The sequence below is a fragment of the Sciurus carolinensis genome, chromosome 14 (assembly GCF_902686445.1).
Source record: "Sciurus carolinensis chromosome 14, mSciCar1.2, whole genome shotgun sequence".
NCBI lineage: Eukaryota > Metazoa > Chordata > Mammalia > Rodentia > Sciuridae > Sciurus > Sciurus carolinensis.
In genome coordinates, this window is record NC_062226.1 from 11,388,914 (window position 1) to 11,408,818 (window position 19,905).

General features: G+C 37.1%; 1 protein-coding gene across 1 annotated transcript in view; it reads right to left on the minus strand.

Annotated features, from left to right (window-relative positions):
* Window positions 1–19,905, minus strand: part of Rabgap1 (RAB GTPase activating protein 1) — a 151,048-nt gene that overhangs the window by 23,040 nt on the left and 108,103 nt on the right. Inside the window, 7 exon segments of the mRNA XM_047525843.1 lie at window positions 4,005–4,063; window positions 4,066–4,132; window positions 4,371–4,412; window positions 6,129–6,272; window positions 6,852–6,977; window positions 9,026–9,100; window positions 12,274–12,387. Coding sequence (XP_047381799.1) covers window positions 4,005–4,063; window positions 4,066–4,132; window positions 4,371–4,412; window positions 6,129–6,272; window positions 6,852–6,977; window positions 9,026–9,100; window positions 12,274–12,387 — 627 coding nt within the window.

A 19,905-nucleotide genomic window follows, 5' to 3' on the forward strand; every position in this document is an offset into this window, starting at 1 on the left:
TAATTGGCTCAACTACTATCTCCATCTTCCTTAATATTTCTTGGTATTGGAGCCAAGTGCGGTGGTGCATGCCTGTAATTCCAGTGGCTTGGGAGGCTCAGGCAGGAGGATTACAAGTTCAAAGCCAGTCTCAGCAACTTAGTGAGGTCCTAAGCAACTGAAAAAGAAGACTCAAAATAAAAAGGGCTGGGGATGCGACTCAATGGTTAACTACCACTGGGTTAAATTCTCAGTACTCTGGTTCAAATTCTTGATATTTAACTGTAAGTCAACACATCATCACTGAACTACGAATTGTAGCTTCTTCTTCTTCTTTTTTTTTTTTTTGCAGGAAAACCCCATTCTCTTATGTCTTGGTGAATCTATAGGCTTTCCATGCTGTCACTGAATTCTAGAAAAAAATGATTATTTCATCTAAAATATGTGCAAATAGGAAGAATCATCCAAAGTGTACCCCAAACACTCGAAGTTCTCCAGGGCTGGAAGGAATTATTTGCCTATGCACAAAATACACGTGCTACAAAGACATACTGAAGCCAGCTTTGCTAGCCTTACCTCACTGTAAGCACTGCAAGGGAAAAAAGAGATATCAGATACCTCTCATCTGGACTATGGAAATAAAGGTATTCGTGCATTATTAAAGTGTTTCAAGCTAGTGAAAATCCAGGATAAAATCTCTAGCTAGAAGATATTTTTAAGTCTTGCCCAAATCCACCTTAAGCCTTCCTTGTAAAATACTTTAGAAAAACTCAACAGCATATTCATTCATTGAAACAGTATTTACATGCCAGACCCTCTTTTTGGTGCTAGGGATTCAGTAGTCTCTTTGTTGGAGGGCCCCCACTGCAGGGGTGGAAAATCAGATAGGGTATGAGATAAGGGCATAAAGGGCTAGGGAGGCTGCTACTTTAGATACTGTAACTAGAGAAGGTCTCTGATATCTGAGCTAAAGACCGGAAGAAGTGACAGTCCATACAGACAGCTAGGAGAACATGACAAGTCAGTGTAAAGGCGAGTGGGGAGAACAAGCTCGGCATGTCTGAAACCAGTGAGGTGGCCAGCGGGGTCTGAAGTTGAAAGAGCAAACAGAAAAAGCAGCACAAGATCCCAGGTCAGACCTTGCAGGTCATGCACATGACTGGACTTGCAGAACGTGGCAGGAACTCCTGAGTTCTGTTGTAAAATAAGAAGCCATAGGCGGGGGGTGGGAGTGAAGGGGCAGGGGATCTTATTAAAATAGAAGGGAGACCAATAGGGTAAAGGAAGGGACTGAGAGGGGGGCTGAGATGCGGAAGTATCAGGAAACAAGATCTACCAAATTATGCTATGTCCATTAAAATAACATTTATGCCTATAATATTAAACATATAATTATGTGCTAATTAAAGTGGCAGTAGTAGTAACAATAACAACAACAATAGAAGGGAGATCAGTAAAGTTAGAGCAAGTGGATCAGGGGAAGGAGGAGGGGAGGCAACAGAAAGGTATTAGGGAATGAGAACCATCAAATTGTGTTATTACATGTACAAATGTGGCACAGTGAATCCCACTATTATGTATAATTATAATCTCACACACACACACACACAGAGTCTTTAGAGAGTTTTAAGCAAGGAAAAAATGGGATGGAGAAAAGTCAGGGAGCGGCCACCATGTAAACAAGAAATGGTGGTGATAGTGAGATTGGGCTGTAAGAGAGGAAGGCTGATAAGAGTCAGGATATACCTCTGGAATGTGGAGCGAGAAGATGTTAAGTGTGAGAAAGAGAAGTCAAGGATACAGTGAGGTTTTTGGTCTAAGCAACCAGATACCACTAACTAAGGTAGGGACACTGAAAAAGGTGGTTTTGGAGGGAAGACATTAAGAGCAAAAAAGGGGTAGCGCCTTCTTGTGTGCTGAGCCAGGTTGAGGTAGAAGAGTGACGCTAAGAATCTCAGAACTCACTTGATCCTATGCTCTGTGAAAATCCTCTGAACTTATTACAGCACAATGTCTGATGCCTGCTTGAAAACTAGAGAGGAAAAAATAGCAACAGACATTATTTCTTTTCAGGCACTGTTCACTTTAAATTATGCCTTCTATTGTTTCTTGGGTATCCTCCCTTCAACAGACCAGGAAAGAAGTCCCACCTGTATGTGGAGGTCTCAGATTCAAGTACCTCTTAGGGGCCCAAAGTCATATTTACTATATATGTGTGGTCATTAAAACTCTTGGGGCTGGGGTTGTGGCTCAGTGGCAGAGCACTTGCCTAGCATGTGTGAGGCACTGGGTTCGATCCTCAGGACCACATAAAAAAATAAAGGTATTGTCTACAACTGAAAATATTAAAAAAGAAAAAAAACAAAACAACAACAACAACAACAACCACCAAAAATCCAACTCTAACGACATGGTTCCATATCCTTGGGATGCTGATATATGAGTTTACACACATTAGCTTTGAGTTACTTTCTTTTGGGCACCTGCATCTCTCTCTTTTTTATTTCAGGCTCATTCAAGTATTTGAACATTTCTTGGGTTGTATTTTGTCTAGCCTCCCTGTGTTCAAAGAATAAAGGTCGTCTGTGTTAGCTCAGTTTGATACTTAATCAGAACCAGCAGTTCAATATTATTTTATAGAAGAGAAATTGAAACTTTACACAGGGGTGAAGTCACTCTGAATTCTGACTTCTGGGTCAGAAGCCCCTGCTCTATTTTGTAGATAGTGAAGCTACCCCAACATCTGCCTTGACACACGAATCCTAGTTCTATTCAAGAGGACGATTATGTCTTACGTACCTTATATGAATCCAAATACAACTATTCTGCCTATCCCTGCCTCCACCCTGAAATTCCAAACTAAACCTCCAATTATTTTTTTTAAAGACAACTTTACTGAAACATGAGGAAAAGGAGGTAATGTATGTTTTTACCTTAAAAGGATTATACATGTTATGAAAGCTGTATGAAGTAATAAAATCAAGTGGTTTTTCTCATGTATTAATCATTTCATTTTAGGAAATTTAGGGAACTTCTGACTGTAACAAATGCTGAAAGTTAAAGAACAATGCACTAGAAATCATAAAAATCAAATTCTGCCCCTAACTAGCTGTATGTCTGAGGGGCTACGCTTTTGCCATGTTTTGGTTTGTCTTCAAAATGGGGATAGTAATACCATTCCTAAAATTCAGGAAGAAAAAATTTTAATGACTATATAATATACACAGTCATCCCTCAGTGTCTGTGGGAGACTGGATTCAGGATCCCACTTGGATAACAAAATCTCAGGATGCCCAAGTTCCTTCTGTAAAATGGCATATCATTTGCATATAATCCATGCATGGGTATGCATGGGCATATCCTCCCATATACTTCCAACCAACTCTAAAACTAGTTAACACCTAATACAATGCAAATGCTATGTAAATAGTTATTACATTGTATTGCTTAGAGAATAATGACAAGAAAAAAAAGCCTATACATATTCAGTGCAGACTTAATTTTTTCCCCTGAATATCTTCAATCTGTGGATGAACTCAAAGATGTGTAACCCATGGATACAAAGGGCTGACTGTATATGAAAGTATTTTGGAAAGAAAAATGTAATGTCGTACAAATGAAAATATCATTATTTACCATAGATTATGCATCCCTAATAAAAAATGCTCTAAAATCTGAAACTTTTTGAGCACCAAAATGATGCCATGAGTGGAAAATTCCACACGTGACCTCATCTGATGCATCGGTCAGATGCACTAAAAATAATGCATCAAATTACCTTTGGCTTATGCATATAAGGTGTATATGAACAATGAATTTGGGATTTAGACTTGGGTCCCATCCCCAAGATATCTCATTATGTATATGCGAATATTCCAGAATCCAGGAAAGATCGGAAATCCCAAATACTTCTGTCACCAAGCATTTGGGAAAAGGGATATACATGTTACAAATGTTACCAGTTTCATCAGGAAAAGTGAGACATTAACTGAACAAAAGAATCATTAGTGCAAACATTATTTTACCTTCATGTTGCAAGCTAATTCCATTAGTTTCTTTGCATTTTCTTCTGAGCGGTATCTTTAGGAAGCTGAACTCTGAAGAACTTCAAGGCACCTTCAAAGTCTGTCAATAGCAGGTCGTCCTTGGAAGTCTTGAAGGCAGAAAAAAATACAACCATAGAATAAAAAGGTTTGCTGTGTAGAAAACCTGGGAAACTTTTATAATCCCAGCATTTAACAAATCCCCAGAAGATATTTCTTCATGTTTAGCCACCTATGCACTTTCACCATCAGGGAAAACGCCAGAGCATAGCAACTACTTAGAATGAAACCAAGACTAATAGAGCCAGGGTGTGTGCCAGGTAATTCATCTTATGAATAAATACGTACCTTTAATAATCCAAGGGCCACATTAAAAATAACACTTATGCCCTGAAAGATAAGATTAAAAAAATTTTTCAGTATTTATGTGTTACATATGTGGTTGGTCCTTAGAATAATTCACAGTTTTAGAGAAATTATGAAAATATAAGTTAGGAAATGAATTATCTCAAAAAATAAAAATGGCAGGATCATCACTGAAAAGTCACTTAAAGTAAACCATTCTGTTTTTCTCAGAGAAGAGCTTTTCTAGTCCTATTCTCATATTCTATAAGAAAAAAATGCTTCTCCAAATTAGACCATGATTTCAAATAAAAATATGAGAATTATAAAATTATGAATGACTAAGAAATAACTCCTGTGGACTTGCCTTGTATACTGGGCTATCCCAATCACAGTACAGAAATTCAGTACGCCTTATATCCCAGAACTGTACTTGCTCCTGGCTCCTTCTAGTCTACCTCCTCTTATCTTACCAATCTGGGAATCATAGAGGCAAAGAAAATATGAAGGAGGCATTAACATCTGTGATCAAGTTAAACACTTTGCCTCAGTTTCCAACACTAATATCCTCCTAAGGGTTTTCTGAGATAATTAGTTGCAAAGTTTATGTAAATTACTTAGCAAGCCACCTGGCCTTTAGTAACTATTTAACAGATGGTGTTTCTAATTATGAAAAACTAGACACAATTTAAAGGCTGGAGATCAGAAATTGGTTACATAAGTTATGGCACATCCAAATAATGGGGTACCGGGTAGCAAGTAAGAATAATGGCTTGTTGGTAATATAAGAATGCATCAGGCTAGCTAACAGATACAAATTCCCTATGGATTTTTGTATACTTGGATATGCCATAATGAAACAAAAAGGACAGTATAGGCATGTGTGTGTTTACAGATGTTCAACTATATGAAATGAAAAAAGAGAACAGTGTACATAGCATAATTATGTCCTAAAATATATACATACTGAACCATAATATGTTATGTAATGTCCCAAATGGAAAAACACGGTATCCCATATAGAAGTTATGAAAATGTACATACACACACACAAAAAAAGGTTGAAAGAACACACACCTAAATATTAAAAGTAGTTCACTTTTAGTGGGACCAGAAGTATTTTAAATTTTTGGTGTACGTTTTAAAGTTTCTATAATAAACATTAATTTTATAATTAGTTTTTTCTTAAACACACACATATACTTCAAAACCCAAAACTCATAGCAAAGGTTGTTCTTTACTCTGTATCTATCTTCTCTTTAATAATGCACTCCGAAGGTTTAGCAAATTCCTATCAAGCTTTAAAAGAAAAAGGGGGAGGGGGATAGCGGCACAGTCATATAATGAAGTTTTGGCCAATTTGTAGATCTCTTAAAAAGAAGGGAAGCACTTGCCCCCCACTCCACTCCTGGCCTGAATAAAAGATATGATGGCTGGAGCTCTATTCCATGTAAGGATGAGACCATAACCTTCCGCCTTCTTTTACCCGAGAAAAAAACCTCTGTTATTTAGTCACTGTTATTTTGAGTTTCTTTGTAAAATGCAGCCAAGTTTAATTCTAACTAATACAAACGTCTAATATATCTTTTCTTAGCAGAGAGCACTTCAACAAATGTGAGGAGTAGTATTAGCCCAAGAAAGATTCACTTCAGCCTGGATTTCCCAGCAATAAAATAACATAACTGAGAACAAACTCTTGACAGAGCTGACACAGAAAAGTATGCTGCAAACAAGAGTCAAAGTGCTGTGGCCTCTGATACACACCTCACATAAAAGCAGGTCGATGATATGGAAGACCATGTAGAGAGGGAATTTTGCAGTGAAAAGTGTAAGAAACCACTGGGAGGCATACATGTGTGCTTCAAGGCTGATATCCAGGAAGTGGTTGTACAGGTCAGGGATGTATTCCTGAAATAGCAAACTAATTAGTTTTGGGCACATGTGTAGCTATCCTACTCCCTCTTGGGAGGCTCATAAATCTGCCAGAAATAGGCCAAAAAAGTCACATACTTGTGTTTTTCTAAAAATCTCTTAAAGGCTCAGAAGAACACTTATCATCTAGTATTAAGCTGGCACTCAGCTCTCTTTTCCAGACCACAAACCAGTTCTAAAGAGAGAAGGAATCCCACATGGTCACAAGTATTTGGAAAGTCAGTTTTTCTTTCCAAGATCTGAAATGTCTGGGAAAGTTTGTTTCACTTTTGTTATGAGATTCCTAACCAGACAGCTTCAGAGTCATGGTGAGCACTTTTTGACTGAATGTGCTGTGACAAAGGGCCTTACGAAGTCATTTGCTCTTTTGGCTTTTTTTGGGACTGAAAACTCAACTTACACCATCAGTTTCACACTGTGTTAATCTTGGCCTCCTTACCATAGTGAGAACTGACCAACAAAACCTGGTCTTTATCAGGGATGGTACTGAGTCCTCAATCTAGTTCTCCCTAGTCCTGCTCTTTTTGTTCAAGGTAAACTGGTTTCTTTCTTTACCTGCATGAGGCGTTCCAACTGGGAAAATTTGCAATGCAAATCTTCAAAGTTTTGCTTGAAAAGTTCCCTGAGACCATAGTCAAACATGATCTTGACCAGAACACTGAATGCCTGTTCTTCAGGCATCTGTAACAGACAGGCAACCGGGGGAAAGTTACAAAACATACACAAAAGTTTTCTCAGTATAGTAAATTCGCCCTTCTATTGTCTTACCAGGAAATGTAGTAGTTTGCAGAACCTCAGGTCTAAAGTTTTGTTTACTCAGCCAAGAAAGTTCAATGATGCCTACTCTGTGTCAGCACTGTGCCTGTCCTCAAGGAGCCTCCCGTACAGCTAGGATATAGTAACTGTAATATGAATTAGGTAGAAGGATCAGTGAGAACACAGGACAGCAAGATCTGCATCTGCCAGAGGGAGTCAGGAATAGGCTTTGTGGGGAGGACAGGATTTGAGATGAGTTTAGGAACAGGCTGATACACAGAGAAGGTTTCATCTTTCCTAAATCACGAGACCTCCGTTTAATCAATGTACTTCCCTTAGCTGCCATTACTTTCTAGTAAAATTGTTTTTCTTCTCCATCACTAATGAAAACATAGCTTGTTATAGAAGAACATTACACATTCTAAGGCTTACAGTAACGAAGTATCAAAGGAATGTTTGCAGTAAGGCTAAAACTGCTATAAAACCCCTATTTTATGTTTATTTATAAATACATGTTTATAATAATTGATTTATAATAATACATACATTTTCATAGTTTTATGGAAAAATATTTTCCTGAGAACCTAGCAAGATGTCTCATTTTCAAAACAGAAAAAAAGCACTGACAATGTTATTTAAGGCTTGGTGTGAAGGCAACAAGCCTTCCAAAAAGTTGAGAAAGTGGGCGTGTTTCTGCGGAATGAGAAGAAGGAGGTGGGCTGAGCACAGAAAATCACTGAGAATAAAGACCAAAGAGCAAACCAGATTAAGCAATAAATGAGAAAAACATAGCAGATTATTCAAAAGATCAGATCTTTTGAGGTCTTCATCACAGAAGGCAACTTCACTTTCCCACCTGTGAAAGAGAAGTGGCCTGACCCACAGAGCATTTCTGGTTCCCCTCACACTGAAACAAAAATTGATTTTCACACTGCAGCAGGCCAACAGGGAGTTCAAACTTAGACGAGGAAGCTGGGAAAATTACTTCCCATGGGTTATAATACTTAAGTGGGGATGTCACTAGACTGAGGTTGCAAAAGAAAGAAACCACACAGGCTCGTAGACAATGGGGGAAAAACTGAATGTGGACTATGACATTATTGAATCAACATGGCATTTTTGGATGTGATCATTATATTATGGTTACGTTGCAGAATGCCTATCCTTACAAGTCACATGCTCAGAAGTATCTCGTTGTTTGCTACTTCCTTTCCTGCCATCCCAGCAGCTCAGAAGGCTCAGGCAGGAGTATCCCAAGTTCAAAGTCAGCCTCAGCAACTTAGCTAGGCCCTAAGCAACTTAGCAAGACCCTGTCTCAAAATAAAGAAGGGGCTGGGGATGTGGCCCAGTGGTTAGAGAGTGCCCCTAGTTTCAAACCCTGGTATCAAAACAAAACAAAACAAAACTCAGTAAGTTTTTTCTAATAAAAAATAAAATGTGTGTGTGTAAGAGAAAAAGAGATGCAGAGAGAGACAAAGGGAAATCAGTGTGGAAACACTAAATGGTAAATTAGATGGCGAGTAGTCTATATGGGTGTTCACCTTTACATTTTTCAACTTTTTTGTGACTTTAAAAGAAAATAAAAAATCTGAAGGGTAAAGGCCTTTGTGAACAAATGATGAATAAAATGGCAATAAAGCAAGCCAAGTTCTCTACTTTCCTCCCACCTAATACATAAATCCCCAAACAAACATTAACAACAGTGGCTGCTTCAGAGACAACAGAGTATCCCCAAGGGTCCAACTAATACTAAAATCTACCCAATTTTCCTAGTAATAAAAAGGAAGTCTATCATTATACTGGTTTTCAACACTGTCATTTATTCTCACCATGTTTCTCTTGTAGTTTCCAGATTACAGGCATTAAAACTCTAAGAGTCTGGCCAAACCTAAAATAAAACCATCCTCTAGCCTATGGATAGTATAAGCTAAGTTCACCAGGTGTTAAGTCATAGCGGAAACCCAATTACTCACATGGAGAAGCAGCACAGCAGCAAGAAATGACTGGCCCTGACAATAGCCAATCTCTTCATCATATACAGAATAAGCCTGAGGAGAGGGGGAAACAAGAAATTTAAACGAATGCAGTGATGCACTGGCCATGGTTGCCCTCTAGGATCTTGAACACAGGAGTCTGGACGATGCCACCCATACTCCTGGGGGCGTTCTGCTGGCCAATGAATGATGTCAATTCCTCTTTCCAATTGCAATTCTTTCTTTATATAAATAGAACTGTCATCACACCCCTTCCTGTGGCCAGGAGTGGAGAAGGTTAAGCAAAAACCATTTGAGCACTGAAAAAGGTTCTAAAAACTTGTGATTGCTCATGCTATATCCTGGAGATTCCCCTCTTCTCTGCCTGAAAAAATGCAGTCTTCTCCCTCTCTTCTCTGTACTTCTGTGGTACTTGTTACATATGCATAGTTATTACAGCACTTACCACACAGCATTTTAAACATCCATCTTCTCTCTGGATTGTAGGCTTCCTGAGGCCTGGGGTGATGTCCTATTCAACCTAGGCAGTACCTTACACATAGTAGGTACTCACTAACACTGTTAAATGTCACTCGTTTTTCTTTCAGGGAAAAAGTCTTTTGGCAAAGACACCAAAATATAATTCTTTCCATAAGGTTGGCAATAACTTCTGATAAGGGGATTCCCTCTGGAATCCTGATTTTTATTTTTCTTGGCAGCAAATTGATTACTACCTATCTTCTCTGAACATTTCTTAAACAGAGTATTGATTTCTAACATTCCTTATGGTTTGTTCTCTGGTTCTTTAGCTGTTTTTCAGAGCTCTGTTTTTATGATTAGTATTGGCAGTTCTAACATAGAAAGGACAATCCCTACAGATTCAAGATGTTATTCCATGTTTAATAAATTTAAATGCTTTTTTTTTTTTTTTCGGTGGTGGTGCTAGGGTTTGAACCCAGGGACTTGTGCATGCTAGGCAAGCACTCTACCAACTGAGCTATATCCCCAGTCCTTTATTCTCCACTTAGTTTTCTTTGGCGGTGCTGGGGACTGAACCCAGGGCCTTGTGCTTGAAAGACAAGCACTCTACCAACTGAGCTACATTCCCATCCCTCCATTTAGTTTTTTGTGCCAAGGTTCCTGTGTCCCAAGAAAAAAAATCTAAAGTTGGGCATATTTAAATTATCTCTTAGCAAAATGTGATGCCAGTTCTTATCAAATGATAATCTAGTTAATATGTAATAGATTTTATCAATAGCTTTTAGTGAAACCATAGCTTTAAATATACATGTAATTATGTTTTCATAAATTCAGGTAGAATTGAATGTAATCCTATTAGACTTCCCACTTTATCACAGCTTATCTGATGAGAGGGCTACAGGAGGAGAGAAACATATACTTTCCAAAGACAGGATGTGCAAAGAGGGCTTTAAGAAGTAATCTGCTTGTGATACAAGGAGATACCATTTTCCACCTAACAAATTAATATAAATTAACAAATGTTAATGCCAAAGTTGTTAATACTGTATTAAAAACTGGTAGTAATACATCCAACACAGGTCTTTGGGAGGCATTTTGGTAAATAGAAACACTAAATCAGTGTGAGGAATATATATAAATTCAAGATGCTAGTAAACTTTTGTGTATGTCTCAAAATTTTCACAATAAAACACGTTTTAAAATAAATTCTATTTTGAGACCTGTTTTTTTGATGTACTTGACAGACTATGACATGGAGGCTAACTGGCAGCTGGACATTTAGACTGTGAGTTAAACTAGATTTGAGAACACCTGTGCATTTGTGATAGCTGCTGCTTTTAGGTGGAAGGGATCTCCTAGGGGAGGGGAAGGAAGAGAAAAGAGAGAAGGAGCTGGTGATGTTGTGAGGTGAGAGTATGACCAGCCAAGAGCAGAGAGCTGTAGGGAAGATCGTCAAGAGTTAGGAGCCGGGGCTGGACTGCAGAACTAAGATGAGAGACCAGGGACAGAGAACACAAGGTTTCTTTCTGGGACATCTGTAATAAGGTGAGGAATGGCTGGAGTGACTACTTAGGTAAAATACAACTAAGAAGTGGTTGAAAAGGCCAGGTGCAGGCCTGTCATCCCAGCAGCTCAGAAGGCTGAGGCAGGTGGATTCCAAGTTCAAAGTCAGTCTCAGCAACTCAGCAAGACGCTGTCACTTAAAAAAAAAAAAAAAAAAAAAAAAAAAAAAAGACAGGGGTTGGGGTCTGGGGCTGTGGCTCAGTGGTAGAGCACTTGCCTAGCACAAGAGGCACTGGCTTCAATCCTCAGCACCACATACAAACAAATAAATAAAAATATTGTATTCATCTAAAAAAATAAAGAAAAGAAGAAGAAGTGGCTAAAAGGATGATCAGACAAGATTAAAAATCTGAGCTATGTGTGTCTTATGTGTAAATTAAAACTAAATTCAAGAAAAATTTCTCTGAACTCTAGCTATCCTATGAGTTCGTATCATCTAATTCATCATTGGAGAGTCTATCCTTTATTGTTAGCCAGTCCGAAAACTAGCTGTTAGCTTTGCCTTCTCCATTATAAAATTCTAAGCTCCTTAAGGACATGTCTCATGTCTTTACTATATACTATATAACTGATGTTAAATAATTACATGATTAATTCTGAGGGGAAGAAAGACTAAAACCCAGTTTTAACAATAAGTCTAAGTTGAAACACGGATCCTGACTTTTTCTTTTATCTCTATATCTTTGATGTATCATTTTATTTTTGAAAACAGATTATTGAAATGAAATAGTCTATCATTTTCTTTACAGTGCTCAGGTACAGACCTTTTGACAGAATTCAGTATTTTCCACCAGTTAGCATGCTGCAGTGCTATAAATCCACCTGGATGTGCACTGGCACTTCCCTCTGTTGGACCACACCCAAGGTGACAAGTTTAGCACATATAATGTAAATGCTGCAAAGAAGACTGCAATGTTACAGGGCTCTGAGGCTCTTAATATAAAACCAACTTTTAAGAGTAGACATGGAGCCAGGGGACTGTCATCCGAAAATCCTAACTAAAAGGGAGACAAAAATCTCTCCTACTAATTTCTAATTATTTCCTGTTCTTTCATGAGTCTAAAATTATACTGTTGCCTTTGATTTTGTAGTCTCTCTTTTTTGCATTCTTGACCATCAAATACAAACTACACTTTGTAGTCATCTTTTATATAATTTCAAAGAACCTCATTCAAAAGGGAATTTTTTTTCCTGACATGAAATACCTTGCATATTTTATATAAGGAATCTTGTCCATCTCCTCCTGTATCCTTGAAATAGTCATGAGCTGGAAATGTCCGATTAATATCCCGGGTGATAGCACTGTCCTGGGGAGACTCCTATAGAAAAACATAATGGAAGAGAAGGCTTAGTGGGTCAGTAGTACAAATACTTGTTCAGGTATATAAAACAAGGTCTTTTCAGTTACATATTTTAAAATGCTGCAAGGATACACATACACATAGGCATGTCCATAGTCAATGCCTCACCAGGGGCTAATCATGTAAGCCAAGGTAAAAGCAAATGTTAAGGGGGTGTGGGAAAATGGAAGATATGCAACCTGCTTTACTCTACAAACCTCATGTTATATTCCATATTTATTGCAAAGCAGTGCAGCTGGTGACCTTTCTATTGTAAGAGAGAAAATGTGATATTTAAAATCAGTTTCCCATAGAAAATACTTGCTCTAACTTCAAAGGTAGAGGGTAAAGTGTTTGTGTTAGAATAATCAGTTACAAAAAGTGCTACTTTCATTGATCCTTGGGCCATGAAGCCCATGTCCCAGTTCTCAAATGGAAAAGCACACATGTGCTCATCATTTCTGGAAAGTTTTGTTGGTGAGAAAGTCATATTAAGCATTGTTTTAGTACTTTAAGTCCCCCTCCCCTTTTTTAAATCCCAAGTTCCAGGCTCTTTCAGAAATTGCTTACTACCCCTTTGATGTTGTCTTTCTACAACACTTTCAAATTAGAATTCTGATTTTCAGAATCCCCATTTGATTGAATTACTGTCTTCAGAGTGTTCCACATAGTGGTCCTCCTTATCTTTACACAAGCAATCATTTTTCCTTGGTTGGGTATCTCACTATGGTTTTAAGTTGGCATTTATCTAATAACTATCTTTTCAAAGTGTAAAGTGTGTGTCCTTTTTATTAAGTTGTCTTTCCCATTGAGTTCTGTGTGTGTATAAATGTACTGCTTGCCCCTTTCTTCTCTTAATGGTATCTTTAAGCAGAAATTTTTAATTTTCATGAATTCTAGTTCATTTTTTCTCTTCATGATGCTAAGGATAATGTAAACTTTTGGTCATGCTCTAGTTTCAAGATTCAAGCTGGTACTCAAGGTTTGCTATGGACTGGTTGTGGTTTCTCCTACAAAGGTTTAATGTGTTAGAAGCTTAGTCCTCTAGTGATGGTGAGTGATGGTGGAATCTTCAAGAGGTGGGGTCTAGTGGCAGACTGTTATGTCACTGGTGGTGTTGCCCACGGAAAAGATTAAGGTAGTCCTCATTGGATCCCGGGTAGTTCCTGGGAGAGTGAATTGTTATCTGTCTTGCCACATGATCTCTCTTGTATGTATTCTCTCCATGATACCTTCTGCTATGGGGTGACCCAGCCAAGTGACTCATCAGCAGAAACTGACTCCACAGGGGGCAGGTGTTTGATAATGGACTTGCAGCCTCCAAAACTGTGAGGCAAATAAACTTCTATATTTGTAAAATATCTAGCCTCAACTATTTTGTTATAGCAATAAAAAAATGGACTAATACCTGGTCGGTCCATTGTTGGTTGTTTGATCTATTGGTAAAATAAAGATTTGTGAGCTGGGGTTGTGGCTCAGTATTAGAGCACTAGCTTGGCATGTGTGAGACACTGAGTTCAATTCTTGGCACCACATGTAAGTAAATGAATAAAATAAAGGTCCATTAACAACTCAAAATATGTATTAAAAATGATTTAAAAATATTTGTTAAACACACAAAAAAATGAAAAAATTTTTAATTCACTACCATGTAATACATGCCCATGGTTTTATCTGTTGCTGTTTTATATTGCATATTCAATTTATTTTATTTTTTATGTGGCACTGAGGATCAATCCCAGTGCCTCACACATGTAAGGCAAGCACTCTACCACTGAGCCACAACTCAGTCCCTGTATGTTCAATTTAAAACTGAGTTCATTACTCACTTATCACATATATTTTATAGGTATTTCATCCTGGTCTGTGACTTAGCTTTTTATATTTTTAACAGTGGCTTTTGGCTAGTGAGATAGCAAGATTTAAAACTTTTTGATGAAGTGCCCAGTGTTTTTTGTTTTTTTGGTTTTTCTTTTTTTAAATGATTCACGACTTTTAAGGACATCTCTAGGTAATTCTGCAGCTCTCTGTTCATCTTCCTTTCTTAGTACTCTGCCTCACAAATTCTAACCCCCTTGTCCTCCACAAATGTCACCTGTGAGTTTGCTCTTTCCCTTTCTCTCTCAACTCAGGAAGGCTGTCCCTACTCTGAGTTCTTAGTTCCCTGTCTCTGGGTTGTCACCTGGCATCTGCCACCATACAGTAAGCTGCTATATAGTTCTGGGTCTCACCTTGAATTTATTTTTACCTTTTGTCAGGGATCAACACTGTCTAGAACTACCTTAACTGTTATTTTATTACAGTCTTAATAACTAGTAATAATAGGTGCCAATAAAGCAGTTTGGCAGTCTTGCAGGTATCAGTAGTTTATCAGTTAAGAATATAAGCTTTATATACCACAATCAATTCTACCCTCATGTGTATCCACAAGACACTAAAAAAAAAAAACAACAACAACAACAACAAACTAAATAAGTACCAGAAAGATCAACAGATAGAAGGGAACAAACGGAGAGAGGAGGAAAAGGGAAAGGAGCTGACTGGGGACTGAATTAGAGCAAATTATATGCTTTTAAAATTATGTTAAAGTGAATTCTAATATTATATATAACTAAAAAGAACAATAAGAGACAAAAAAAAATAAGAGACAAAAAAAAAAAGCTTATATATATATATATATATAAGCTTTAAAGTTTCTCAGATTCCACAACTGTAAGATACTCATGGCCCTGGGAACATGATTATCCCAAAGGCTAGAGAAATTACTGGATGAAAAAGACTATCACTTTCAGTTTTCATCTTAAAACTGGAATACCATCCAGACTCTTGAATTACGGTATGCTGCTTATGATGTAATCTCATCAAGGAGAATCAAGCCTGTTTCTTAGCGAGGAAAGCACTGCATTATTAAAGTTCTTTAGCTTGTGAGCAAATAGGACTTAACAAGGGAAGGAATTAGAAATAGCTGGGTGCTTGATATGCTTCATGAAGGATTCCTAACTGACATTTGTCCAGTTTTAGTTAACTCTTTACAGAAGAGGAAGTAGTTTTTATCCATTGGCAAAAACAATATTTTCTCATAACATATTTGAATTCCTTATCATTTAGTGGTCTTATTTCATATTGTGTTGATCGCTACATACATTTCTTATGCCATTTGCTGGAACAATTCATGAAAATTAAAAATTTCTGCTTAAAGATACCATTAAGAGAAGAAAGGGGCAAGCAATACATTTATACATACACAGAACTCAATGGGAAAGACAACTTAATAAAAAGGACACACACTTTACACTTTGAAAAGATAGTTATTAGATAAATGCCAACTTAAAACCACAGTGAGATACCCAACCAAGGAAAAATGATTGCTTGTGTAAAGATAAGGAGGACCACTATGTGGAACACTCTGAAGACAGTAATTCAATCAAATGGGGATTCTGAAAATCAGAATTCTAATTTGAAAGTGTTGTAGAAAGACAACATCAAAGGAGTAGTAAGCAATTTCTGAAAGAGACTGGAACTTGGGATTTAAGAAAAAGGGGAGGGGGGCTTAAAGTACTAAAACAATGCTTAATATGACTTTCTCACCAACAAAACTTTCCAGAAATGATGAGCACACGTGTGTATGCTCATGCACGCATGCACGCACACGCACGCACACTCTCTCTCTCTCTCTCCCCCTCTCTCTGGAACTGGGGACTGAACTCATGAACACATTATTAATGAGGTACACCCCCCACACTCCAGGCCTTATTATTTTTTTTTTTATTTTGAGATAGGCTAAGTTGCTGAGGTCGGCTTTGAATTTGCAATTCTCCTGCCTCAGTCTGCTGAATTGCTGGGATTATAGGTCTGTGCCACCATACCTAGCCAGACATATATTCCTGATCTATATTCAAAATGAAATTTTAAGAGATATTGTGAAAAAGTCTATTCTTTTGGTTTTTTTGGGTGCTGGGGATGGAACCTAGGGTCTTACACATGCTAGGCAAGTGTCACTGAATTATACCCCCAGTTGAAGTTTATTAATTCTATTCTTGAGTTATATTTCCATCTGAACATTTGGACTTCTAAAGAAAATTCTTATTTAAAAAAAATATCAGGGTTGAGGATGTACCTCAGTGGCAGACTGCTTGCCTAGCCATGTGAGGTACTGGGTTCAATCCTCAGCACCAAATAAAAATAAATAAATAGATAAAAGGTATTTTGTCTCTCGACAACTAAAAAATATTTTTAAAAAATATCAGATGAATTTAGGAATTCTGTAAGAGAAAAGTGAAAGCTCTGAAACATGCGAAGAATGACAGACTATGATTTAGGGCAAACAAAGAAGATTAGAACATTAGAACAAATATTTTAAGCAAGTGATTCACATAGAACTCAATTTATTATCATTCTTGAAGGCCTCAAAAATTCAGCATGCAAATTTCCAAACTGACCTCTCTCAAGGAGAAGAATTGAGAATTGAGAGGAAAAGAAGTGATAGGAATATGAAAATCTTTGAAATTTTTTTTACAGCAGTTGCATCAGTCTTACCTGACTGATGATAAAGAAGACAATCTGAAAAAGGATATAGTTATTAGAGAAATACTATTTGGAAATTTAAATGCATATAGGATAGAAAAAAAATCAAAAACTGAAAACACTATGTAAACTGATCAGTTTTCATCAATCATCCCTTAACCACTGATCATTGGAGTCATTGAAGAAACAAAGGGTAAAATGCCCTTTAGAGAAGGTCAATTTGAAAATTCGCATGCTGAATTTTTGAGGCCTTCAAGAATGATAATAAACTAAGGAGTTTCATGTGAACCATTTGCTTAAAATATTTGGTCTTAGGAAATATGTTGAAGAATTTGGAAGAAATCCATTTGACTTACCAGAGGAGAAGACATACAAAAACTATCTAGAAATTCTAACAATGATGAATTTAATAAGTTCCTATCAGAATAATGATATCATTACATTTGAAAAGGTTCTGAAAACAAATCATACCAACATTAAGGATGATCCCTTTTCTAAGACAACACAGCAAAGATACCTTGCAAAATACTCTAACCAAGTGCTTATAAAATTAAGCCTGATACAACAACGCATTCTCTTTATTCTGAAGGAGTTAAACATAGATGTAGCTGATGTAAAGAGCTTGCTGGTACAACACATGGTGGCTAACACTATCCATGAGCAAACTGATCAAGTCAACCAGATATATCCTCTCCACCATGCTGTAATGCAAACCTTCAAAGAACAAGGAATGAACAGCAAAACTACTGTCAGGTTATGTCCTGAAAGTTATGGCTATTATGACAGAAGTGTTTTTTTGATCAGCTAATTTTGTCTGGGCTGCTAATCTCAAGAAAACCAAAATGCCACAGAATTATACAGTACCGATATCTTGCAAACTTTTTCTATAAAGGTCAGATAGCAAAAATCTTAACTGACAATCCAAAAAAAACAAAGGTCAAATGTTCTCTCTGATATGCAGATGCTAACTCACAATAAGCAGGATGGGGGAATAGAAATTCACTGGATTAACAAAGGGGAATGAAGGGAAGGGAGTGGGGATGGGAATAGGAAAGACAGTAGAATGAATCAAATACAATTTCCTATGTTTGTTCATATATGAATACATGACCAGGGTAACTTCACATCATGTACAACCACAAAAATGGGAAGTTATACTCTTTTGTAATGTGTGATATGCCCAAATACATTCTACTGTCATGTATACTAAAAAGAATTTTTATTTTATTTTAAAAATAAAATTTTATTTTTAAAAATAAAGAAATACAGTAGAACAATAACAAAATTCTTGGCTGAGCAATTCAGTGTTGGAAGTACTCAACTCTCCCTTTATAAAGCAGTCATAGACAATATGTAAATAAGCGAGCACTGCAATGTTCTAATAAAATTTTATTTATTTTATTTTTATGGTGGATTCGGCCCCCAGGAAGCAACCTGCCAACCCCTGATCTAAATATACAACACAGTAATTTGTCATAGTCAATATGACCAGAGAGATTTTTGGTATGATTTTAAATGCATTTACATGCTGTTGATTGATTTTATACATATTTTGCCCACAGGAACTATCCCAAATAACCTGCTATAACTTGAAATGCATACCCACTTTAAACACCTGCTTTTTCCATGTAGTAACGTATGTTAAAAATATTTGCTGCGGGCTGGGGTTGTGGCTCAGTGGCAGAGTGCTTGCCTGGCATATGTGAGACACTGGGTTCGATTCTCAGCACCACATATAAATAAGTGAATAAAATAAAGGTCTATCAACACCTAAATAAAATATTTGAAAAAAAAAATATTTGCTGCATCTTGCAAAATTCAACTCTCCAAAAGTCTGTATATGCAAAGTAGTAAAATGTTTAAATGAAACTCTGTAATTAGTGATATGTTGTCTCTTGCATTTTAAGCAACAAAATGAACAGTATATACAGCTCAGAAACTATAAACATACACAATGATATACATCTGACTGGCTAAAATTAAAAAAAAAAAAAAAAAAAACACAAATCTTGGTGAGGACATGAAACAACTGGAACCATTACTGACAATGGGTGTGTAAAGTGATTCAATTACTTAGGTAAATTACATGGCAGTTTCTTTAACATTAACTTTACATCTACCTATGCTGACCCAGATATTCTACTCCTAATAACTTTATTTCTAATAATCCCAAACTAGAAATTCCAAATGTCCATCAATAGAGAGATAAATTATGATATATTCATACAATGAAATACAAACTGACAACAAAACGAACCTCTAAAACATGTAACAACACAGATGAATCTCAAAACCATTGTTAAGCAAAAGTCTATGGTGATAAAAATCAGAAAGTGGTTACCTGGGGTGCGGCTGGAAAATCAGCTAGAAAGAGGAGGAAATGTTCTCAGACAACAGAAATATTTATACTTTCTTTGGTTGGTGATTACAGACATTTACAACAGTCAAAACAAATCAAACTGAACACTTCAAGAGGTGTATAGTTTTATTGTATCTAAATTGTACTACACTTACAAAACACTAATCTCATTCCCCACTGATTGCCACAAATGTTTCCTAAGACTTCTCTATTTCTGTGAAGAAAGCAGGTTTACCACCTTCTCTGTCATTTGGGCCCAGACTTTTACAGGTTTCTGATTCCAGCTCCCACAAATGCTCACTGATCTAGAGAGTCTACACCTCTGTGAAGGATGGATTCTGTCTCTTCCTATTCACAGCCAATGCGCCATCCAAGGCTGGGCCTATGTTGTTCTTATTGAGACTAACAGAATAATCTAAATGATTGCCTCAGTCAGGCTTCTACAACAAAATACTATATGCTGAGCCACTTAAACACAAAGTTATTTCTCAGAGTTCTGAAGCCTGGGAAGTTGATCAAAGTGCTGGTAGATTTGATGTCTGCTGAAGGTCACCTTTCTGGGCCTTTAGATATCACCTTCTTGCCATGTCCTAATTCCTTCTATATCCTAACAA